General features: G+C 43.5%; 2 protein-coding genes and 1 pseudogene across 3 annotated transcripts in view; 1 reads left to right on the plus strand and 2 right to left on the minus strand.

Moving 5' to 3' along the window:
- Positions 1 to 18146, plus strand: part of PIGB (phosphatidylinositol glycan anchor biosynthesis class B) — a 210878-nt gene that overhangs the window by 160029 nt on the left and 32703 nt on the right. The window contains exons 2-3 of the mRNA XM_050799796.1: positions 13251 to 13463; positions 14401 to 15495. The gene's annotated coding sequence lies outside the window, so the exon portion shown is untranslated. The remainder of the gene's footprint in view (positions 1 to 13250; positions 13464 to 14400; positions 15496 to 18146) is intronic.
- On the minus strand, positions 1756 to 5962 carry LOC126959973 (uncharacterized; annotated as a pseudogene).
- On the minus strand, positions 11027 to 13234 carry PIGBOS1 (PIGB opposite strand 1). 2 transcript variants are annotated; one of them, XM_050799811.1, is made up of 2 exons: positions 13113 to 13234; positions 11027 to 11692 (listed from the first exon to the last, which is right to left on the minus strand). In XM_050799811.1, exon 2 carries the CDS (start codon positions 11616 to 11618, stop codon positions 11460 to 11462), a length of 159 nt encoding a protein of 52 aa, XP_050655768.1. In that variant the 5' UTR covers positions 11619 to 11692; positions 13113 to 13234; the 3' UTR covers positions 11027 to 11459. The 2 variants fall into 2 exon arrangements, with proteins under 2 accessions (XP_050655768.1, XP_050655767.1); XM_050799810.1 differs by having other exon boundaries at positions 12973 to 13168.

Here is an 18146-nt window from a genome sequence, read left to right on the forward strand (position 1 = left end):
TACCTAATGCCTGGGATACTCCCTGGGTTCTATAGCTTTGAAAGTGGAACCATTGCCACTCCGTAAGCCTCGGGGAAGTCCAAATCTGGGAATTATTTCATGAACTAGTGCCTTTATTACCTCTTGGGCCTTTTCTGTCCTACAGGGGAAGGCCTCTGCCCAAACAGTGAAAGTATCTACCCAGACTAGTAGACACTGAGATCCCTGAGATTTGGGCATGTGGGTAAAATCTAGCTGCCAGTCTTCTCCTGGGTAATGACCTATTCGTTGTTCTCCTGAAGGAGCTTGGCGATAAGGCAGGGGATTATTTCTTTGGCACACTTCACCGGCCCTGACTATCTGCTTAATAGTTTTGAAAAGGCCTGGTCCAGTAAATAATGATTTGGCCATCTGATGGGTGCTATCGATGCCTAAGTGAAAGGTTTGGTGAAGAGTTTTAAGTAATTTCCATTGCTTAGCTGCAGGCAAAAGTATTTTTCCTTCTTTGGTGGCTAGCCATCCTGAGGGGAGGAAACTATGTCCTCGCGAGCTTCCCCATTCTATTTCTTCTACTGAGTACTGGGGCTTGGTTTCCCAGAGAGGATTACCCCGTACTAGGGGTCCTTCTATAAGTATTTCTAATGGTCCTTCTATAAGCATTTCTAATGGAGGGTCCTGCCTTGCGGCTCTTTTGGCTTCAATATCTGCTTGGCAGTTCCCTTCTATTTCCCTTTCCTTTCTTTTTTGATGATCCCAGCAGTGTAAGGCTGCCACCTCTTTAGGTTTCTGGACAGCCAATAATAATCTCCTAATGGCTTCCTGATGTTTGATAGGTGTTCCCTCGGAAGTTAGGAATTCCCTTTCTCTCCATATTGCCTCATGGGCATGGGGGACTAGGTAAGCATACATAAGTATGCTTACATAGTCTGTATATCTATTTACCCTTTTTCTTTCTCCTAATTCTAGTGCCCCAGCGAGGGCTATTAGTTCTGCCAGCTGAGCACTAGTTCTTGGAGTGAGGGGATTACTTTCAAGTATTCCATTATCACTGACCACTGCACACCCCACTTTTCAAAGTCCTTTTTCTACAAAGGAACTTACATCAATATACAAATTGAGGACGGGATTGGTCAAGGGCACCTCTAAAAGGTCCCCCTCAAGTGGCGTAGGTTTGAGCAATTACTTGTTAACAATTATGTTCTATCTTTTCTTCATTGTCTGGAAGAAATGTGGCTGGGTTGTGTCGCAGCACTGGCCCTTCAAGTAATAGAGCCTGATATTTACGTAAACGGCTGTCTGACAGCCACAAGTCTCCTTTAGCAGTGAGTATGCCGGTCACATCATGAGATGTCCACACAGTAAGATCTCTTCCCTGTATCATTTTAACTGCTTCAGATACTAAGACTGCCACTGCCGCCACTACGTGTAAACAATGAGGTCAACCCTTTGCCACTACATCAGTTTCCTTATTCAGGTATGCCACGGGTTGCAAGCTCATCCCTCGGACCTGTGTAAGGACTCCTAGAGCTATTCCTGTTTTTTCTGTGACATATAAAGAAAAGTGTTGCCCCATTGGCAAGCTTAACACTGGGGCTTGGGTTAGGGCCTTCTTTAGGACCTGGAAAGCCGCTTCTGCTTCAGGTGTCCATCTTACTAAATGGGTATTGGCTTTCTGAGTTTCCTTAGTGTATATAATGGCTATTTTGCCATACCTGGGAATCCATATTCAGCAGAAGCCTGTTATGCCAAGGAACCCTCTTAGTTGCTTTAGGGTTTTGGGATGAAGATAAGCCAGCACAGGCTGGATACGTTCCTCACTGAGGGCCCTAGTGCCTTTGGATAATTTTAGCCCTAAGTATTTAACATGCTGTGAGCAGAGCTAAGCCTTTGGTTTGGAAACCTTGTAGCCACAGGTGGCGAGGAAATTTAAGAGCCCTTGGGCGGCTTGATGGCACAAGGTTTCTGAACGGGTGGCTAAAAGTAAATCATCCATGTACCAAAGGACAAGAGTGTCCAGGTATGAGAACTGGCTCAAGTCTTGGGCTAATGTCTGGCCAAATAGATGGGGGCTAACCCTGAACCCTTGGCGTAAAACAGTCCAGGTGAGTTGAGACGTTGGGTTTGAAGGATCTTCAAAGGCAAACAAGAATTGAGAGTCAGATGTAAAGGGATGCAGAAAAAGGCATCCTTAAGGTCCAGGACTGGAAACCACTCTGCTTCGTCTGGTATTTGGGAAAGCAGAGTATAAGGGTTAGGTATAGCTGGGTATAGAGGGACGATGGCCTCATTGATAATCCTGAGATCTTGCACTAACCTCCACTGTCTGTTGGGTTTCTGTACTCCTAAAATTGGAGTACTGCAGGGGTTATTGCATGGTTTTACTAGGACTTGGGCTTTTAGGTCCTTAACAATGTTTTGGAGTCCTTGTTGGGCCTTGGGTCTAAGGGGTTACTTCCTTTGGTAGGAAAAGGAGGTGGAATCCTTTAGTTTAACTTGGACAGGACGGGCATTCTTTGCTCGTCCATATTGTCTTTCTGTTGCCCAGACTTCAAGCACAGGACAACAAACGGGTGTTCCTTCTCCTATGTTAAAGTGTGTAATGGCCACTGCTTTTGCTAGAATGTCTCTCCCTAACAAGGGAGTGGGACTTTCAGGCATAATTAGAAAAGCAGGTGAAAAGAGTAAAGTTCCCCAGTCACAACTTAGTGCCTGGGAGAAGTGTCTAGTGACTGGCTGTCCTAGGACCCCTCGGATAGTGACAGATCTGGAGGATAGTTGTCCGGGACAGGAGAGTAAGACTGAGAAGGCTGCGCCAGTGTCCAGGAGACAGTTAACCTCCTGGCCCTCAATGGTCAAGCATACCTGGGGCTCTGTGAGGGTGATGGCATGGGCTGGCACTTGCTCCGGGCACCCTCAGTCCTGCTGCTGGATCATCTGGTTAGTGGCTTCTGACTCAGAGGACCTTCATCCCCTGGGGCAGCAGGCCTTCCAGTGATTCCCTTGACATAAGGGGTATGGACGAGGGGGCGGCTTATTTCTACTTGGACAATCTTTTTTTAAGTGTCCTTGCAGACCACACTGGAAGCAAGCCCTATTAGGCATTCGATTTGCCCAGCTTTTCCCTTTTCCAGAGCCTCCAAAGTCCGCTTGCCTGAGGGCCATGACTAAAGCGGTGGCCCTCTTTTTAAATCCCATTTGTCCCACTCCACCTGCTCCTCCTGATCTCCATTATAAAAAACTGAGGTTGCCAATTTCAATAGGTTTTCTAAGTTTTGCTCTGGGCCTAAGGCGACTTTTGAAGTTTTTTTCTCATGTCTGCAGCTGACTGAGTGATGAACTTATCCTCTAAGATTAGTTGGCCTCCAATAGAATCAGGTGACAGAGAGGTATGCTTCCTCAATGCCTCCCTTAGTCTCCCCAGAAAGGCGGTAGGATTTTCTTCCTTCCCCTGTGTTATAGTGGACGTCACTGAATAATTCATAGGCTTCTTCCTAGTTTTCCTGAGTCCTAGCACGCAAGCTAGCAAATGTCTGCAGCACCAATCTCCATGTTCTGATGCTGTGTCCCAGTGAGGGTCTACACTGGGAACTGCCTGCTGGCCCGTGGGGAATCGTTCTCTTTCCTTTGTTGTCATCCTGTCATTGACCTGAGATACCAGAGATCGCCAAACTCTCGGACAGCAGTTATGGCGGCACTTCTCTCATTTGGGGTTAGTGTCTGATTTAGCAGTAACATTATATCTCTCCATGTCAGATGAAAGGATTGTCCTAACCCTTGTAAAACATCAATATAGCCATCAGGGTTATCTGAGAATTTACCTGGGTCTATTTTAATTTGCTTTAAGTCTGAGAGAGAAAAAGGTACATGCACTCTGGATGGGCCGATTTCTCCTCCTCCCACTGCTTGGAGGGGGCATAATCGGGGAATACTGGCACTCTCTGGTTCATTGTTTACCCCTTTGTCTATCTCCTTTTGGACAGTTTGGGTTGAAGGGGGGTCCTTATTAGTTGGGGAAGGAGTCGGGGGACGCTGGGGCAGGGAGATAGATTCTGAGGGCTTCCTGTAGGGCATAAATCACACGTTTTACATAATTGCCAGTTGTCTCTTAATGAAAATAAAGTTTGTACATATGGCACTTCACTCCATTTGCCTTCTTTTCTACAAAAGAGGTCTAGCTGTAAGATGGTGTCATAATGTATACTTCCCTCAGGAGGCCAGGTTTCTCCCCCTTGAAGAGGATATTGTGGCCAGGCGGTACTGCAGAAGAATGTAAGTCGTTTCTTTCTTAAGTGTCTGAGAGTCAAACTGGTCCCAACTCTCCAGAATACATCTTAGGGGCATTTTTCCTTTTGGGGGAACGTTTCCCATCACTTTGGAGGTCCCTTCGTGGTCGCCGAATGTTACCCGGGGTCCTTACTCCCAGAGCTCCCAAGATGGTGGCCGGCCGCTTCTAAGATGGTGGCAAGCCTCATGTTCTCTGACCTGGGGTTCTTGGCTTCAAGGATTCCAAGGAATGGAATCTTGGGCCATGCAGTGAGTGTTATAGCTCTATTAGAAGCCATGGAATCCGGAAGAGAACCGTGGAACCCAGTGACTAGTGTTCAGCTCAATTAGGACGAACCCAGGCACTTAGCCGTGTAGGAATAATGGCAAGCCTTTAGCCTGATCGGGAGTGGCAATCGGCGCCTCACTGGATCAGGAGCACAGCGGACACCCTGCCGGATCCGAAGGGATGGAAGTCAGCGGCAGGTCTGCGACGGCAGTAAACAACAGGGGTGGACGGCGAGCCAAAGCTCAGCTCCAGCCGTAACAAACATGGACCAGAAGAATTCAGTTCCAAGATGTAACAGAGTGAAAACAGAGCTCCCATACAAAGGGAGGGGACCCAAAGTGGGTAGCCCTGAACATATATTTTCAATTATCTTGGGCATATGCCTGTAAGGGGAATTGCTAGGCCATATAGTAACTCTACATTTAACCATCTGAAGAACTGCCAAACTTTCCCAAAGTGACTACACCTTTTTACTTTCCCACCAGTAGTGTATGAAGGTTCCAATTGTTCCACATCCTCACCAGCACTTGTCATTTTTCATCTTTTTGACTGCAGTCATCCCAGTGAACATGAAACGGTCAGTGTGGTTTTGATTTCAATGAACGCAGTATCTTCACCGGACGAAAAAAAAACTCAGCCTCTGGCACTTGGTATATAACAACTAAATTGGCATCCTTTTCAAAAGGAGGATCAAAAGCAGTTTAGTTTAACTTGATGTGTTAGGATTATTCCTTGAATGTAATAACATTATATATTCCTGTCACGTGACCTGACTTTGCATCCTATGGGAAGAGTCCACGTCCCTTGCCTTGTTGATTTTAGGCTTGAGCGTGCGACATGCTGTTAGCCAAAATATGAGAAGATGTGATAATTTGCCACAATTGAGCAGAAACTTACAACTACTCTCAATCTCTTTCTCTCCTACACCCTGTCATAGCCCTGACAGAGGCTGCTCCTTGAGCCTCGGTCCCATAATGAGAAGACACAAAGAACAGAATTCCAGTCTAGAGCCAAGCAAAGCCAAACCTGTTACCCAGCAGACACTTGGTATTTAAATTAAAATTTTTATAACTACTTTTAAGTGCATAGGAAAAAATCTTGCCAAGCACAGTGACTGGCACCTAGAATCCTAGTGCTTTGGGAGGCCAAGGCAAGAAGATTGCTTGAGTCCAGGAGATTGAGACCGGACTAGGCAACAGAGTGAGACCCCATTTCTACAAAGATTTGTTTTAAGTGGGCCAGACGTAGTTGTGCACAACTGTAGTCCTAGCTACTGTAGAAGATGAGACGGGAGGAATCACTTGAGCCCCGGAGTTCAAGGTTATAGTGAGCAATGATGATACTACACTCAAGCCTGGTGTATCTCTTTAAAAACAAAAAACAAAAAGAAAACCTCAAAAGTTCACCCTAAATTGTTAAGGTAGTGAATAAATCAATTTATACATCAATAATTTTCACTTTTCACTTTGTTAATTTTGTATTATTAGAATGCTTTAAGGAACATATACTACTTTTGTAATTTCTTCGCTTTTTTTTTTTTTTTTTTTTTTTTTTTTTGAGACAGAGTCTTGCTCTGTCGCCCAGGCTGGAGTGCAGTGGCGCAATCTCGGCTCACTGCAAGCTCCGCCTCCCGGGTTCACGCCATTCTCCTGCCTCAGCCTCCTGAGTAGATGGGACTACAGGCGCCCGCCACCGCGCCCGGCTAATTTTTTGTATTTTTAGTAGAAACGGGGTTTCACCGTGGTCTTGATCTCCTGACCTTGTGATCCGCCCGCCTCGGCCTCCCAAAGTGCTGGGATTACAGGCGTGAGCCACCGCGCCCGGCCCGCTTTCTTTTTTTAAAAATTACCAGGCCGGGCGCGGTGGCTCAAGCCTGTAATCCCAGTACTTTGGGAGGCCGAGGCGGGTGGATCACGAAGTCAGGAGATCGAGACCATCCTGGCTAACATGGTGAAACCCCCGTCTCTACTAAAAATACAAAAAACTAGCCGGGCGTGGTGGCGGGCGCCTGTAGTCCCAGCTACTCGGAGGCTGAGGCAGGAGAATGGCGTAAACCCGGGAGGCGGAGCTTGCAGTGAGCCGAGATCGGGCCACTGCACTCCAGCCTGGGTGACACAGCGAGACTCCGTCTCAAAAAAAAAAAAAAAAAAAAAAAAAATAAATAAATAAAAAATAAAAAAATAAAAATTACCTATGCTAGGCCAGGCACAGCGGCTCATGCTTGTAATCCCAGCACTTTGGGAGGCCAAGGCGGGTGGATCATTTCGGGTCAGGAGTTCAAGACCAGCCTGGACAACAGGGTGAAACCCAATCTCTACTAAAAATACAAAAATTAGCTGGGTGTGGTGGCGGGTGCCTATAATCCCAGCTGCTCGGGAGGCTGAGGCAGGAGAATCGCTTAAACCTGGGTGGGGGAGGTTGCAGTGAGCCAAGATCACGCCATTGCACTCCAGCCTGGGCATCACAGCAAGCCTCCATCTCAAAAAAAAAAAAAAAAAAAAAAAAAACCTATGCTGGTCTCCACTTAACATAGCTGAGATTAACTTATAATGAATTTTAGAAATTCTTAAATCTTAAGATTAAAAGTAAATTCTTACACATCTTAAGAAAAAGAACATCAATAATAATAAAAACACGTTCATTTAGATAAAGAACTTCGTACATACATGATTACATTTATAGATCTCATTGAAAATACAAGCTTAATAGAAGCATTCTCTTTGAAAACTAGCACAAGGTTGCCCTCTCTCACCACTCATATTCAACATAGTAACAGGAAGTACTCGCCAGGGCAATCAGACAGGAGAAAGAAATAAAGGGTATTCAAATAGGAAGAGAGGAAGTCAAATTGTCCTGTTTGGAGATGACATGATTGTGTATTTAGAAAACCCCATCATCTCAGCCCAAAAACTCCTTAAGCTGATAAGCAACTTCAGCAAAGTCTCAGGATACAAAATCAATGTGCAAAACACCAATAATAGACAAACACAGAGCCAAATCATGAGGGAACTCCCATTCACAATTGCTACACCAATAATAGACAAACAGAGAGCCAAATCATGAGGGAACTCCCATTCACAATTGCTACAAAGAAAATAAAATACCTAGGAATACAACTTACAAAGGAGGTGAAGGACCTCTTCAAGGAGAACTGCAAACCACTGCTCAAGGAAACAAGAGAGGACACAAACAAATGGAAAAACATTCCATGCTCATGGATAGGAAGAATCAATATCATGAAAATGGCCATACTGCCCAAAGTAATTTATAGATTCATTGCTATTACCATCAAGCTACCATTGACTTTCTTCACAGAATTAGAAAAACTACTTTAAATTTCGTATGGAACCAAAAAAGAACCCATATAGCCAAGACAATCCTAAGGAAAAAGAACAAAGCTGCAGGCATCAAGCTACCTGACTTCAAACTATACAAAAATGCTACGGTAACCAAAACGCCATGGTACTGGTACCAAAACAGATATATAGACCAATGGAACAGAACAGAGTCCTCAGAAATAATACCACACATCTACAACCATCTGATCTTTGACGAACCTGACAAAAACAAGCAACGGGGAAAGGATACCCTATTTAATAAATGGTGCTGGCTAGCCATATTGAGAAAACAGAAACTGGACCCCTTCCTTACACCTTATATAAAAATTAACTCAAGATGGACTAATGACTTCAATTGAAAACCTAAAACTGGGAGAAGAGAGACAGACCCTCTCATATTATTTTATACTCAGAAAAGTGAAAAAAAAGGCGAAACAAAAGGCAGGTAGCCCGGGGCCTAGGAACCAGACCTGAAACCAGGCCTGGGCCTGCCTGACCTAAGCCTGGTAGTTAAAATTCCACCCCTGACCTAGCAACTGATGTTATCTATATATTCCAGACATTGGATGGAAGGATATTGTTCTGTTTCACCCTGCCCACCAGTTCTTGCAGCCCCTGTCACATACCCCCTGGCTTGTTCAATCGATCACGACCCTCTCATGCGGACCCCCTTACAGTTGTGAGCCCTTAAAAGGGATAGAAGTTGGGCACCTGACAAGCTCAGATTTTAAGATGCTAGTCTGCCAACGTTTCCAGCTGATAAAAGCCACTCCCTTCACTATCTCGGTGTGTGAGGGGTTTTGTCTGCAGCTCGTCCTGCTACAAAACCATAAAATCTCTAGAAGAAAACCTAGGCAATACCATTCAGGACATAGGCACGGGCAAAGACTTCATGACTAGGTCACCAAAAAGCAATTCTAACAAAAGCCAAAATCAACAAATGGGATCTAATTAAAGAGCTTCTGCACAGCAAAAGAAACTATCATCAGAGTGAACAGGCAACGTGCAAAATGGGAGAAAATTTTTGCAATCTGTCCATCTGACAAAGGGCTAATCTCCGGAATCTATAAGGAACTTAAACAAATTTACAAGAAAAAAACAAACAACCCCATCAAAAAGTGGGTGAAGGATATGAACAGACTCTTCTCAAAAGAAGACATTTATGCAGCCAATAAACATATGAAAAAATGCTCATCATCACCTGTCATTAGAGAAATGCAAATCAAAACTACAATGAGATACTATCTCATAGAATGGTGCTCATTAAAAAGTCAGGAAACAACAGATCCTGGCAACGCTGTGGAGAAACAGGAACGCTTTTATACTGTTGGTGGGAGTGTAAATTAGTTCAACCATTATGGAAGACAGTGTGGCGATTCCTCAAGGATCTAGAACCAGAAATGCTATTTGACCCAGCAATCCCATTACTAGGTATATACCCAAAGGATTATAAATCATTCTACTATAAAGACACATGCACGGCCGGACACAGTGACTCACACCTGTAATCCCAGCACTTTGGGAGGCTGAGGGGGGGTGGATCACGAGGTCAGGAGATCGAGACCATCCTGGCTAACACGGTGAAACCCCATCTCTACTAAAACTACAAAAAAAAAAAAAAAAAAAAAAATTAGCCAGGCACGGTGGCAGGCACCTGTAGTCCCAGCTACTCAGGAGGCTGAGGCAGGATAATGGTGTGCACCTGGGAGGCGGGCCTTGCAGTGAGCGGAGACTGTGCCACTGTACTCCAGCCTGGGCAACAGAGCAAGACTCCGTCTAAAAAAAAAAAAAAGATACATGCACACGTATGTTTATTGCAGCACTGTTCAAAATAGCAAAGACTTGGAACCAACCCAAATGTACATCAGTGATAGACTGGATAAAGAAAATATGAGACATATATACCACGGAATACTATGCAGTCATAAAAAATGAGTTCGGCTGGGTGCAGTGGCTCATGCCTGTAATTCCAGCACTTTAGAAGGCCGAGGCGGGCAGATCACGAGGTCAAGAGATCGAAACCATCCTGGCCAAAATGGCGAAACCCTGTTTCTACTAAAAATACAAAAATTAGCTGGGCGTGGTGGTGCACTCCCATAGCTTCAGCTACTCAGGAGGCTGAGGCAGTAGAATTGCTTGAGCCTGGGAGGTGGAGGTTGCAGTGAGCCAAGATCGCACCATTGCACTCCAGCCTGGGCAACAGAGTCAGACTCCATCTCCAAAAAAAAAAAAAAAAAAAAAAAAATTAGTTTATGTGCTTTGTAGGGACATGGATGAAGCTGAAAGCCATCATTCTCATCAAACTAACATACGAACAGAAAACCAAACATCACATGTTCTCACTCATAAGTAGAAGTTGAACAACAAGAACACATGGACACAGGGAGGGGAACATCACACACTGGGGCCTGTCTGGGGGTGGGGGACAAGAGGAGGGAGAGCATTAGAACAAATACCTAATGCATGTGGGGCTTAAAACCTAGATGACGGGTTGACAGGTGCAGCAAACCACCATGGCACATGTATATCTATGTAACAAACCTGTACGTTCAGCACATGTATCCCAGAACTTAAATTAAAAAAAAAAAAAAAGAAAATACAAACTTAAGATTAGGGTAAAAAGTAATACCAATTCTTAGCAACTTCAAAAAACTTTTTAACTATATGAACAACAGCTTCATAACAAACTATTCCCTTAACACCATTATTAATGCAAATTTGCTTAGTGGATTAAACAAACATCTGTATCACACCTGCCATCCTCTCAAACAGCATCTACCTTCTCTAAAACCCCAATTTGATCTGAGCCATCCCAATTCTCAACTACTCCTCCACACTGCCTGAGATGAAAAATGGCTGGGATTCAATGACCGCCGAAATATATCAAACCAATCTAATTGCAGGGTAACTGCAGGGCTTTCTGTCTGAGGTAGTTTAACTTGGTTCACATATCTACAAATACTATTGTAAACACTCTCCCCAATTATTTTATACACACTGAGGCTGGCACCCCATGATATTACATATGCTAAATTCCTAGAAAAACAAACCTCAAGTAGAAAATATTTCTAAAACATTCACTTTTGTTTAAAAGGAAATTACTTTTCTGTCCTGGTAAAAAGACATAAAATGACAAAAATACAGTAAACGTTAAGTGTTAGGTTAAAAAATCATTATCCATGATTTATTTTTAAATACATCTATGTTTTTGCTAGATTAAAGTTAAAATAATTACAATGGAACTTTAAGCAATTATTACGGTTCAACGTCATGAAGTATTTGTTTTCTTTTTGTTGAGATGGAGTCTCGCTCGGTCGCCCAGGCTGGAGTGCAGCAGCGTGATCTCAACTCAGTGCCACCTCCGTCTCCCAGGTTCAAGTAATTCTCCTGCCTCAGCCGCCCGAGCAGCTGGGATTACATGTGCACACCACCAAGCCCGGCTGATTTTCATATTTTTAGTAGAGACAGGGTTTCACCATGTTGGTCAGGCAGGTCTCGAACTCCCGACCTCGTGATCCACCCGCCTCGGCCTCCCAAAGTGCTGGGATTACAGGAGTGAGCCACCGCGCCTGGCCTAACTCAATGTAGTATTAACTTTTCTTCTCTTCTGATTCTTGTACCAACTGCACCTTTAATTCCTTCTGATCTTTGGCATACTGTTCAAATACTGGTTGAAAAATATATACTCCTCCAGCAATTCCAAGGATAGTGGTAAAAAGCAGGTGTGAAAGTGTCAATCTCCTAAACATTGTTGCAACAAATACAGCACAAGGAAAAGGTGGTTTCGGAAGCCACACTCCACATCCAGGAAATCTCTTCAAATCTGTGTACAAAAATGGAAAGCAAAGCCATCACTTAGCACAATGTCCTTTTAAAAGATTTTACGTCACTACTTTGCACTGGAGTGAACAATATTTTTATGTTACTAATTGAAACAAGAATATAAATACATAAGGAGTACAGGAAATGAATTAGTGAAGGGTATAAGACAAAGCCAAAACCTCTTCTATTACATAATGTTCTCAATGGTTTTAAACGCATATATATATATATATATATATATATTTTTTTTTTTTTTTTTTGAGACGGAGTCTCGCTCTGTCGCCCAGGCTGTAGTACAGTGGCGCGATCTCGACTCACTGCAAGCTCTGCCTCCCCAGTTCACGCCATTCTTCTGCCTCAGCCTCCCGAGTACCTGGGACTACAGGCGCCTACCACCACACCCTGCTAATTTTTAGTAGAGAGGGGGTTTCACCGTGTTAGCCAGGATGGTCTCAATCTCCTGACCTCCTGATCCACTCCCCTTGGCCTCCCAAAGTGTTGGGATTATAGGCATGAGCCACTGCGCCCGGCCTAAATGCATCATTTTTAAAATGGCAATAAAAGAAAGGGCCAAAAAAATTGACAGTGACTGCCCTTTGTTCTCGTCTGTGTGTGTGTGTGTGTGTGTGTGTGTGTGTGTGTGTGTGTGTGTGTTTTAGGAGTCTTGCTCTCTTGCCCAGGCTGCAGTGCAGTGGCACGATCTCAGCTCACTGCAAGCTCCGCCTCCTGGGTTCACGCCATTCTCCTGCCTCAGCCTCCCAAGTAGCTGGGACTACCGACGCCCGCCACCACGCCCGGCCAATTTTTTGTATTTTTAGTAGAGACGGGGTTTCACTGTGTTAGCCAGGATGGTCTCCATCTCCTGACCTCGTGATCCGCCCACCTTGGCCTCCCAAAGTGCTGGGAATACAGGCGAGAGCCACCGCACCCGGCCTGGTTTTACTTTTAACTAGAGGACAAAAAACAAAAAGAAAGTAACAACAACAACAAAAACAAAAACACAGGAACCACTGAGCATGTTTCCACATTTATACAAGAAGCTAAATCATCCCGACCCTGTCCACCTCGTTCAACGGGCATTTTTTCTGAGAGCAACGAACTTAAAATGTTACACCAACACTGACGTTTACGATTATCATTACTTTTTTTTTTCCCAGCCAGGATGGTCTCGATCTCCTGACCCCGTGATCCGCCCGCCTCGGCCTCCCAAAGTGCTGGGATTACAGGCGTGAGCCACCGCGCCCGGCCTATCATTACCATTTTTAATAACCACTCAGGAACCTCCGACTGTTCTGCGCCTGCTCCACGTCGCTACACTCGCCACCGCCTGCTCCCCTCCAGAGATGAGACCGGGCTCCTTCTGGCAGTTTTCGGACCCCCGAGCACAGAGACCGCCAAGCCAAAGGCGAATAGTAATATACCTCGGTTCGGAAACAGCGAAAGAAAACCGCCCACGAGCCACCTCTTGGCGTGGTAGAGACAAAGTTGCCCGTTCCCGGTTACTTCCGGGCTTGCGAGCGACGGCTGCTCGCAAAAGCCAAACTTAGTGGATGGACGAGCAGCACGCTCCTGCAGCTTTCTTCCGCTTCAGGAAGGTGGCGGCCGGGGATGAGGAGGCCTTCTAAGCAAGTGCGGAATGGAGCGGGGACGCGAAGATGCCAGCCTCACTTTGCGTGGTCTCCAGAACCGCTCCCACGAGAAGATAAAGCTGCGAAAGAGAAAGTCTACCTTGTACTTCAGCACCCAGGAAAAGAACGTCAGGCGCCGCGGCGGTGAGTGAGGGGATGCTGTCTGGAGAGCTCCTGCCCCATCTGAAAGGAGCCCCCGTATATTTCACTACCAGCCAGTTGCCCGTTGAGCTCTGTGTTGCCAGATCTTAACGAGTTTTGAAATGCTGGAAACACAGATTTTAATATAAATTCTGATTTCTAAATGTTGGCAACTAAATTCAGATTTTAAAAGAATACTCTGTATTTGGCCGACAGACTGTCCATTTGTGGTCAAGAGCAGGACTTTGGAGACAGCAGACAGATCCGGGTTTGAATCCTGATAAGTCATTTACAGCTTTATTTGGACAAGGCAGTTTAATTTCTGGACCTCAATTTGCTCGTCTGTAAAATGGGGCTAATAATACCTATCCCCATAGCACTGTGTGGAGGATTAAGTGAGATGCATGTAAAGAAATTAACACAGTGCCTGGCATATATAATAATAAGCATCAATGTATTTTAAAATGTACAGAGGACCATTTTATATTGCACATATACAAAGGGTTGCTTCCCAAATTAGTAATTTATTAGCTGTTTTTTTCATTAGATACACACGTAGTATGGCCTAATTAATTAGCCTAAGGCCTTAGTTAACCCACTCTTTAATATTTTAATTAATATTTTAATATTTAATGTTATATTATTTAATTTTTAATGTTTTAATATTTAATATTTTGAATATTTATATTATTTTAATATTATTATCTTTATACAGTAAGTTGCAAGAAAAGTTGGGTAAGCTAAAAGAGGGACAGTCACCCAGTGATGAGGCTGTGGTCCTTGTATAACCTTCCCTAGGTTGGCTTTGAGAATGGTGTGGAGGGGCCAGAGGTCGCTACTGTGCCTTACAAGGGGCCAACCAGAGCAGCAGATTTTACGTTCTGCAAGTGTAACTGCCTAACTTTTGTGCCACTATTACCTGTTTTGTTCTGTTTTTCAGATCTTCTTGGAGAGAATATTCATCTGGTCTTGTTCACCATAGCTTTACGAATATTAAACTGCTTTTTGGTACAAACAAGCTTTGTTCCAGATGAATACTGGCAGTCTCTTGAAGTTGCACATCACATGGTTTTCAAATATCCTTTGTGGTTTCTTGTGTATTCATCTTGGAAATTGTGTTCAGTTTCTTTTAGAGTAGTCCCCCCTGCTCTCTTGTCTTCAGGAGATAGTTTCCAAGATCCCTAGTGGATGCCTGAAACTATAGACAGTACCAAACTCTGTATATATTGTTTTTATGTATGTAAAAAAAATACACACATTTATAAAGTTTATATAAATTAGGTACAGTAAGAGATTAACAGTATTAAAATATAATAAGTTTAACACAATACTATAATAAAAGTTATGTGAACATGGTCTCTCTCTCAAAATATCTTCATATTTTCTGACAGTGGTTGACTATGGGCAACTGAAACCATGGAAAGTGAAACCACAGATAAGGGGGGACTACTATACATATTTTCAGTTTTCTGTATTTTCCCCAAGTAATTTTAACTCATCAAAGTACGCCATTATTTTATACTAATATTTCTCCTGTATCTTTCCTTTATGTTAATATACTTGACACAGCCGTTAGCATACATTCCCATAGTTCTTAGCACTTGGAGGATACCAAGAAAGTAAAAAACACATTACTGCCTTGAAGAAGTTAAGAGTTTAGTTGGCCAATTGAATTTTTAATGCAAATATCCAGTATAAAATGCTGTTTTAAGACTGCCACAAAATAAAATATTGGTTTACAAATGGAAATGAAAATAGATTTGCCAAGTGAAGTGGGGTGCACGTAGAGGCAGGAGGACCACTTGAGCCCAAGTTTGAGATCAGCCTGGGCAAGACAGTGAGACCCCATCTTAAAAAAAAAAAAAAAAAGGAAACAGGTTTCAATATTATTTGACATTTACTCCTTAATGTTACTAATTATGGTTATTTGACTTGGGAATGGACAGAGAGATTGAGGAGTTACGCTTATCCCTTAATCTTTGCAAGCATTTACAAGATTCTTCATCTTTTAGGGAAAGATAGTGTTCAGTTACTGGTAAGTTCAAATAAAAGTAACCAAAATACTTATTAAAAGTAGATTTATTCTACCTTTTTCAAAGCTTAATATATATTAACTAAATGATATTGGGGCCATGGAATTTGTTTTTAAAAGGCTACTGTTGCTAAAGTCCAGCCATATCTGGGAAGCCGATGATACTACAGACATACTGTGATGTGTAACTCTTTAATTTGTGCTGCAATACAAGACTGAGCATGAAAATGTCCTGATGCCAGGAATCCTGTTATGATGTGCAGATTTTCGAAATGACTATGTTATGTATTATTTGGACATTAGAAGTATACTTCTTTCTTTTTTTGAGGGGGGATGGAGTTTCGTTCTTGTTGCCCAGGCTGGAGTGCAATGGTGGGATCTGCCCGTGTGGTGGCTCACGCCTGTAATCCCAGCACTTTAGGAGGCCAACGTGGGCAGATCACCTGAGGTTGGGAGTTGGAGACCAGCCTGACCAACACACAGAAACCCCTTCTCTACTAAAAATACAAAATGAACTGGGCGTGGTGGCACACATGCCTGTAATCCCAGCTACTCCTGAGGCTGAGGCAGGAGAATCGCTTGAACCTGGGAGGCAGAGGTTGCGGTGAGCCGAGATTGCACCATTGCACTCCAGCCTGGGCAACAAGAGCGAAACTCCATCCCCACCCTACCCCCCCCCAAAAAAGTATCACTGGAGAGCAGCATTGTATTTTGTGTTTTTTACCTTGTAAGTAGAAGACCACGTTATATGATTTTATGAAGTCTGTATACATACAAACCCACTCAGGATTTAGTGTTGAAATTAAAACTTTAAAAAATTTAATTTGACAAAAATTTAGTGATATGCATAATCATTGTGCTATATAGTAACTAGGATCAACAGTAAGTAGGATTGTAATTCCTAAGTTATCAATTGCTGGGGTCAGTTGCCAGGAGATGGTACAAGGGCAGGACTAATGGTGCGAAAGTTTCTGTAGCCTCACTCCCATGATCTTTTAAGCTATCATCAGATGAGACTCCGAGTTTGGGGTCTCCCCGATTTCTGTCAGTGGGGGTTAATGGCTCAGCATTCCAAAGGCAGTCCAAATCCTGAGGTGTTTTGTGTAGCTTAGAAAGACACAGGTTCTGGGGTATTTGTTTTAAGGTAGGGTTGTACTCTCCCAGTTGCAATACTTGCTTCCCCATTATTGAGAAATTAGGGAAATTAAACCACTGAAACTGATGCTTCAAATGGGAAGATGATAGGGAAGAAGAATTCAGAGTGGTAGCAGAGTTTCTTCCATTAACACAGGTAGAATTTAGGAGCTGCGGCCTGACTTTTCTCCTCTTACAGTTATCTACTAGTTTATAGATTATGCAAGGTATCCATAAAGTCTGGAATCACAAGAAAATATACATAATCTCATCAATGACATTTTCTATCCCAGGAAGTAGGTCAGATTACGAATGAAGTCTTCAAGATAGGAAAATTCCCTGCTCCTCCAAGACCTATCCACTGCACTCCATCTGTAGCTGACCCACCAGGTCATTTTGTGGTGTAAAGGAAGCCTCCCCTGTCCCGCTCCAGCCCCCCTAAAAGGAACTCATTGTCATATCTAGAACTTGACCATGCAAAGAGATTCGTTAGGATATGATCAGTCATTATTATTTTAAGCAAATTATATACATAATTTTGAAGCTGGAAGAGGTCAGAGAAGTAAAGTAAATAGACCAAGGTCACAGCATGTTAAAAGCAGAAGTAGAGCTAAATCCTAGGTCTATTACTCACAGCCCAGTGCTTTTCCCAGATAGCTCCTCTACAGACTGCATAAGGCTTATGCACAGCTGGGCATGGTGGCTCACACTTGTAATCTCAGCACTTTGGGAGGCTGAGGTGGGAGGATTGCTTGAGGCCAGGAGTTTGAGACCAGCCTGGGCAACATAGCAAAACTCTGTTTCTACAAAAAAAAATTTTTAAAGGAGACATGGCTTAGAGCTGCACTGTCTACCACGGTAGCCAGTAGTTTTATGTGGCTGTTGAAGACTTCAAATGTGGCTAGTCCGATTTGAGAAGTGCTAGAAATGTAAAATATGTACTGAATGTCAAAGGCCTAGTACAAAAAATAATAATATTTTTATAATTTTTTAATTGATTAAATGTTCAAATGATAATGCCTTAGATACACTGGGTTAGACAAGATGAAATTAATTTTACCTGTTTTGGGTTTTGGGGTCATTTCTGTTTTTGCTTTTTAATTTGCCAGCTATAGAATTTAAAATTACACATGTGGCTCATGTTATATGTCTTTTGGCCTGTGATGGCTTAGAACATGTGAAAGGAAAGAGGAAGAGGAGGGGAAACCTGAATGGGGAACCACAGTAAGGTTCGTTGGTTTTTGGTTTTTTTGAGATGGAGTCTCACACTGTCGCCCAGGCTGGAGTGCAGTGGCACGATCTTGGCTCACTGTAACCGCCACCTCCTGGCTTCAAGTGATTCTCCTGCCTCAGCCTCCCGAGTAGCTGGGATTACAGGTGCCTGCCACCACACCTGGTTAATTTTTGTATTTTTAGTAGAGGTGGGGTTTCACTGTGGCCAGGCTGGACTCAAATGATCCGCCTGCCTCTGCCTTCCAAAGTGTTGGAATTACAGGCATGAGCCATCAAGCTTGGCCAAC

Source organism: Macaca thibetana, chromosome 7 (genome assembly GCF_024542745.1).
Source record: "Macaca thibetana thibetana isolate TM-01 chromosome 7, ASM2454274v1, whole genome shotgun sequence".
In the NCBI taxonomy this organism is placed as follows: domain Eukaryota; kingdom Metazoa; phylum Chordata; class Mammalia; order Primates; family Cercopithecidae; genus Macaca; species Macaca thibetana.